This window comes from Triticum urartu, chromosome 2A (genome assembly GCF_056163025.1).
Source record: "Triticum urartu cultivar PI428250 chromosome 2A, HENAU_Tu73, whole genome shotgun sequence".
Classification (NCBI taxonomy): Eukaryota; Viridiplantae; Streptophyta; class Magnoliopsida; order Poales; family Poaceae; genus Triticum; species Triticum urartu.
The window spans coordinates 67,731,576-67,738,749 of record NC_141874.1 but is presented as its reverse complement, the minus strand read 5'-3'; the positions used below and the strand labels follow the sequence as shown (position 1 = coordinate 67,738,749).

Here is a 7,174-nt window from a genome sequence, read left to right as displayed (position 1 = left end):
TTCACCTTATTGAAGACCCGACTCATCATATTATAATGAGCCGGCCCTTGGGGGCTACCAATTGCTCCTGTCAACAATTCAAGGTACACACGTTTTCATCTATTATTGAAGGATCCACTGCTCAGTTGATAAAGCACAAAGCTCTCAACCTTGTGGATATGGGTTCAAGCCCCATGATGGGAGTTACATAATATAATGTTATTCTCAATGAAGTATATATAAAGTCTCAGCTCAATATTATCTTACTGAGCCGGACCTTGGGGGCTACACGTTGTTGTTAAAGTCTACATGATCATATTTTCAAAGTCCCTGCTCATTATTTACATAATGACCCGACCCTTGGGGGCTACACTGGTTGAAGTTTTTTATGAGCATCAGGAAATTACAAGTCCCAGGTTGCTGCAAGCATGAAAACCCGGCACTTGGGGGCTACATATATGGAGTATTCAGTTTATATGATTGAGATGAACTAATCGGATTTCTTCAAGGTTGAAACACTTATTGGAGCAAGTCTTAAGTTATCACTATGTTCTCCTCTTAAGACTTGGGGGGCTACAGGTATTATGCATATAAAGGAGGAACATCTTCATTTTATCAGTTTTGAGCAAATCAGGAAGATCAATTACATGACCCGGTGTCGACAACAATTATGACCCGGTGCCATCAATATTTATAAACCGACCATTTTGGTAATATTAAACCGGCAAGTTTTACATCTTCAAACCGGCTGAATATCAGATAAGTATTTTTAGACCCATATTTCTTATACCGGATTTGGGAGCTGAGTCAAAGGAGTTATTCTTCACAATATTTTTCGGTGACAAACCAATGTCGGCAAATTGATTATGAAGCTGGTCTGTTGACCCAGATTTCCCAGAAGGAGGAAATAACAAGGACTTAAGGATGATCAGGTACCGGTTTACAAAAATTCTTAACCCGGAGCATAACCTGTCAAATTTGTTCTTGTATTTATTTTGCAGCATAAGTTTACCATGAATAAATCCAAGCTAAACTTGGGGGCTAATGTCGGGGATATACCCCGCGGTATAAACCGGCTGAAAGTTAACCCGGCCGGACTTAGCGGTTTATCTGAAGACCCCGCTGACACTTGGCGAGTTACTGGCGACCCGTCCTGACCTGGCAGTTTACGAGCAACCTGCCTGGTCATTATGACTCACTAGTAACCCGGCGTGCGGGACAGACGGATGACAAGGCCCAAGGCCCAGAAAGCCGGTTCACGTTTAATGATGGGCCGGTTTAAAAGGAAAGGCATGAAGAATATTTGTCTTACAAGGAGTTAAGACCTGGACTTATATCCGGTTTTTTATTAGAGATAGACTAGTCCTAATTCTAATAGGACTCCACATGTAACCCGCCCCTCCAACATATATAAGGAGGGGCAGGGCTCTCCAAAAGGGAGAAGAGGGACAAGTTCCACAAGTTTCATAAGTTAGGTTTAGACAGACAAGACAGTAGCTCTCGAGATAGAGCACCCTTGTAATCATCATCATTAATATCAATGAAGCAGGATATAGGCTTTTACCTTCATCGTGAGGGGTCGAACCTGGGTAAAACCTCGCGTCTCTTGTCCCACTCAACTCCTCTCAAGCTACCACATAGATGCGTTGGCCTCACGACTAAGTCCTGACACTAAGGACATCTGCCGTGACAATTCCACGACAACATCCTTATGATAATCTGGCAGGTCTCCATCTATCTGACAACAGATGTTTCAACCATGAGCCACAAGATATCCTTTGTTTATCAGATACATAACAACTTATGAGCATAAACACAGCTGCACTGTACAAGAGCCGAGCTGATAGCATACAAGATCAACAAAGATTTTACAAAAAGGAAACACGGCAGACGATTCCAATTAAGTGGATGCTCTTCAGGTCAGATTTCGAAGAGAAATTGTCCACACAAGATCTGCATCGGACTGCACAGTAACTTTATCTGAATCCACAATGTTGGATGTGCTTATCATGCTCCCAAATCTCATCTCTGCATCACCTGGAAGCACAAAAGGTTTGCGCAAAATTAGCCCATGATAGGAGTAGCACGGTCTTCACAATTGAAAATGGAATAAAAAACCACATTGTTTTTTCTATACGACTCGCATGCCTTTGCACCGAAACTTCAACAACAAATACTAACGGTTCATGTGCACTGAAATGTACTTGTATGTTAATGATGGCAAAAAAGGGTTTCACTTGCAGTCGCACTATATTCATTTTTTATCAAAAGGATTCACCTGTCCTCTACTTTAATTTGGCACGGTTTATTTGCTTTAGGTCCAGCCATTAATTTTTCTGGCAGTTGCTTAAATGATTTCATTGGCAAATAATCTTAAGCATCAAAGAAGGGTCTCATCTGGAACAACGCAATACAACAACACGGGCCACATTCACCACACATAGTAGGTTGAAAGGCAAGACCAAAAGAAAAACATAGTTCAAAACTCGCATGCTTATAGCATCAACTGTATACTAACTAGGGACATACTAGGTGGAAGATGTGGTTGACACCAATAGAACCTCTGTCTGGGGACACTTTATCTCACACTTCGCATTCCCCACCAGAAGCCCAGCCCAAAAGCCCAGAATGCATATTTTCTTATTTTGGGGAAATATATGTATATTAATACATTTTTTATTACGAAAATGATTTATTTAACATTTTTAAATGCAGAAAAAGAAAGTTTTCTCAGGTTTCAGGCCAGGCAAGGCTTCGCATTTTCTGGTCGGGCTTCTGTAAGCCCGGCCTGGCCTGGGGAATGCCGAGACCTCAATATGACTAAGTGCTGGTGAATTTTTTTAGTGCACATAGTCAAACTCTCAAATTGCAAGACAACTGGTCACAAACGAGCAGAAGAAGTGTTTACTCAGGTTCCACTTGAGGCCAGTGGTTGTAGTGCTTGTAGATGGTGCTCCAATAGGAAAAATTCCACAATGTGGTCCTTCTACAGACGACTCAATATAGATCTCATGGTGATGCGTTTTGGGAAGAAGTTGGATCAAGCAATCATCGGACAGAAGGACAATCCGCATGTCCGAGAACGCATAGAGAACATTGATATTTGCAGCCTCATGATCAAACCTTCCACCAAGTGCTCCAGTAACAAGAACACAAAGCTACATAGAACCAGAAAAAGTAAGTTAAATAGTTGAATTAGAACCAAATGTACCTGAACATTACATAACTTTGTGTTTTGATATTGATAAACATATTATACGGTAAAAGATAGCAATGACAGAGTACCAAATAAGAAAGTATAACCACTACTTACATTAGGCTTTTCATGATTAGGTGTGCGATGGCGGATACTGGAAATACACTTGTGCAGATCTGTTGTCTCTTGGTTATGTGATTTATCAGAAATTTTGGATCCCTGTGTAGAGAACAGTTTAACAAAACGATGAGCCAATGATATCCTGATCACATTTGTAATGCGATCAGTTCACCAGTGCAAAATTCATTATGTTACATTCAGATCAACAAAAATGTGCACTCCACTTGATCTCAAAAGTTAGATTCAAAATAGTGGTAGTTAATATTCTGACACAGATGCTTGTCATTCCATGTCAAACAGTGTCAGTGTTGCCATCTTCGACTTAGGGTTCAGCCAGTTACTCTGTCATCAAAATAATTTTGCAAAATTTCTGAAGGATGGGGACAGCAGAGTCCTAGAAAGGGCCTTGCCTGCATGCACTTGTCGTGTACAACTACAATGTAAGAAAAGTCCTTGGACAACTGAGTTTCCTTAACAAATTGAAATTTCAAACACTATCAAGTTACCAATTTGAAATTTTGGAGGACAGCCAAAAATAATCTCCATATCAAATGGAATATATAAGCCTACAGCGTCTTTTCCTTTATAGCAAGTTTTACACACAACATCAAATAGTTGCAATTTTATTCACGATCACAAAGACAACACCATTTCTAACTATAATCGTCCAATATACCAATAAAACTGCAGTCTCCTGTATGCTAAAAAAAGGGACCAAACTTATACCAACAAAGTCTACTTTTTATAACAAACGCTGTCTCCTACATGCTAAAAAACAGTTAACTACCAGATGTGAAATTGGTCAATGTCTAAAGGAAATTAGAATACTATTTTCTTTGATGGAAATAATTTTTTTTCTAGCTATTGTTAGGAGAAACCCCGCTTTTGCTGTTGCAATCTTCTGACTACTGCTTTTGAGTTTTAACTGGTAGCGTTTCTTTCTTCTGGAGATCCGCTGACTGGTGACTGTGTTGTTAACATTGAAAACCTGAACCTAAACTCATCAAATGGTGCAGTGGAAAGATGCATGTAAATATTTTCCCATCATTTTGGCATTCTTCAGCAGGGCTTTTCATGCTTGAATCATCCCATGAATTTTACCAATTTTTGCACAGCCAGCATACATCTCATAAGTTATACATGGGCTGAGTGTCTACTATGTATTATATGAGCAATAGGTCAGCATCAGGATATTTTCAAACAACACTTCAGCATGTTAATCTGAATAATACTAGGATGTCCAGATAATGTGAACTAGAGAAGAGGAAGCAAGCAAAAGACCTGACTAGAGTAATATCTTTTCACTTCTGGCCTTATAGAATCCATGTCCCCTTCAATTATTTCTGGAATATACCTGGATAATAGCAATCAATTGAGACATGATGCAGAAACCTTGCTGGTCTGATCATAAGGCCAAAGGAAGCATAAATATATATAAGCAGTTCGTGCAATAAAACTGACTCTGGTCTTAAATGCCAAATGCCATTGAGATGTAAAAAACAATTATGTCTCATAGGCATCAAAATAGAACTATAACCACGATCATAAATATGTTTTAGTGGTCTTTGGAAAACATACGCTGACAGGCATGTACAGTATTTGTTTGTCTGGTCAGGTACAGCAAAACAAATAGAGATGCTAACATATGGATATAGCTTGACATCATACCAGACCTCTGCTTAGACAGCAGCTGGCTTGTACCTTGTATAGCTTTGCACTGTTGATGTGTTTTTCTGTTCTTTATTTTTGCCATTTTTAGCTCTTAGTTTTTGTTTTGTTTTGATTTCTGCTTTGTTGAGTTGTATGTTTTGTGTTGCTTCGGTGCCTTCTTCTAATACAAAATGATTTCTTTGCTCAAGTTCATGGTGGACTAAATCAAGAAGCCCACCCTATTTCCTATTGGGTAAGAAACCATCAGCATTGTCAGTGAGTGAATGAAATAGCAACATATTAGACTACAACAACAACAAAGCCTTTAGTCCCAAACAAGTTGGGGTAGGCTAAAATAGCAACATATTAGACTATGTTATTCAGAATTTTGGATAATCAAAACTTCAAAAGCACATAAAGAGGTATCCATTTGTTCCAAAGATGAAGTTGCATAGCATAAATGGCCATGTAGCTTATGTTATGGCAAGTTTAGTAACACTGTACAGATCACGGGAGAGAAAATGGTGCCACACTCGCAATCCAAACCCAAAGAACTACAACTGGCTGCTACAGACCTATTACAAACTCTGCCTCCAGTTTGAAAGTACCATGTACCTCTCATTTCAAGTGAGAAATAAAATATATAGAAATGCAGCTACTGTAGGTGTTGGCAATCATTCAACTCCTCAACATTTGTGATTCACATCTATCAACAAATAATTCAAACCATGACTGGAATTGCATGAAAATGTTTCAAATTAGTTAAACCTTTGATATAAAAGGAGGAAAGGAAGTAGTTAACCTATTTCTGTCCAGGTCATTTGTCATTTGAGACATCTCGTCAAAAATACGATTGGCTCCACCATCAGCACATATTCTCATCTTTGCTGCTCTAAATTAAATTCGAAGGAACAATTTCAAAGATACATGCCGTGAGCAAAATATACAAAGAAGAAATAAGGTAGAGCTAGTTACCTTGAGCCCAGAGGCGAGGCATGAACCGTGGAAGCTGCTGGTTAAGAACAACCAGAGTATAGTTGTTTGCTGGAGCCTTGGCAGGCTGATGCAGTTTCGGAAGAAGGAAATTCGAAGAATGCGCCATCACCTCCATACTGCGAATTGTGCGCCACAACATCTTGTCCTCTTGAAGGTGATCTGTGAAGACTGTCCAAAACGAAAACCAGTTCAGCAAATAAAATCAGTGATGAGATCAAAAGGGCGTTCATATGCTCAGAACCATTAGTTGTTCTGTCACCCATCTAGCAAACCACAAATTTGTCGAAGTGTTCTGCCGACAACATTAACGAATTAAGAGCTCATTTCTCATCTTTCTTTTATCAGACAAATTAATAAAAAATTATTACATTTATCCTCCTCCTACTCCCACCCATTCCCCAAAAATACCTGGGAACCTTTCAATAAAAATGTTGTGTCGCATTCCCATTCCTGCCTAAATCTTATCTGCTGGGATCGACCATCAGCTCGCAGCCCACCCAAAAACACTAGGAAAAGAACTCCCGCCTTGAAAACCGAACAAGAGAATCACCCGAAATTCAGTCTCGGGCAGACAAATTCCGGCGGATTTCAGAGGAAAATCCTGGAAACTCAACGGATCTGCCCAAGCGGGATTTCGGATGACCCCCTCGTCCGTTCTCGACCCAGAAATCCACCGAACTCCTGGGCCAGATTGATCCGCCAAACATCTATCAACATTCCCATCGGCCAACCAAGCAACTACTACAAGATTTACTTACTTGGGGCCGGCCGGAAACCAAACCCGGCTGGCCAAATGGCGAAGCGAAAGCGGAGCCGGATGAAGAACTCACCTCGGATTACGCGCGCGTCGAGTCGAGGAGGAAGGATGCCAATTCGCCCGCCTCGCCGCCGTCGCCGGAGGGACTGTTGGTGCGCAAGGGAAAGAACAGAGGTCTTAAAATAGGAAATGCCGCTGATTTTCGTATTGCAAGGAATATGCCAACGCATGTGCTGTCGGTGTCACCAGCCGCAATTGGTTTATTATAGTAGCCGCTGGATGTGCGGTGGTGGTTCACCTGGGCTCTGCTCATGGACCCGCGCTGCCGCACAAAAGATATACTCGCTCTTCATAATATATTTTATTTTTTTTCTAAATCAAATGTGTGTAGACACGTTTGAGTGTATCTCCATCTCCACTACTATTAAACAATCAAACAAGAAATTTCTTAGATGCACCCCGTAATTAGTCCCACA

The 7,174-nt window shown here is 40.4% G+C and overlaps 1 protein-coding gene across 1 annotated transcript; it reads right to left on the bottom strand.

Moving 5' to 3' along the window:
* Positions 1 to 1,666: 1,666 nt before the first annotated feature.
* LOC125535650 (thiamine pyrophosphokinase 2) lies at positions 1,667 to 6,943 on the bottom strand. The gene is made up of 7 exons (XM_048698721.2): positions 6,772 to 6,943; positions 5,921 to 6,109; positions 5,748 to 5,832; positions 4,577 to 4,649; positions 3,293 to 3,394; positions 2,888 to 3,137; positions 1,667 to 2,016 (listed from the first exon to the last, which is right to left on the bottom strand). Exons 1-7 carry the CDS (start codon positions 6,926 to 6,928, stop codon positions 1,895 to 1,897), a joined length of 978 nt encoding a protein of 325 aa, XP_048554678.2. The 5' UTR covers positions 6,929 to 6,943; the 3' UTR covers positions 1,667 to 1,894.
* Between the last annotated feature and the right edge of the window lie 231 nt (positions 6,944 to 7,174).

What these genes read in the sequence shown, in the direction of transcription:
- LOC125535650 (XM_048698721.2), bottom strand. Translation starts at nt 6,928, where the DNA reads ATGCGTTGGCATATTCCTTGCAATACGAAAATCAGCGGCATTTCCTAT. An exon ending in CGACGCGCGCGTAATCCGAG is followed by an intron (nt 6,110 to 6,771) that starts GTGAGTTCTTCA and finishes CGTTTTGGACAG; the next exon opens with TCTTCACAGATCACCTTCAA. An exon ending in CTAATCATGAAAAGCCTAAT is followed by an intron (nt 3,138 to 3,292) that starts GTAAGTAGTGGT and finishes GGTTCTATGTAG; the next exon opens with CTTTGTGTTCTTGTTACTGG.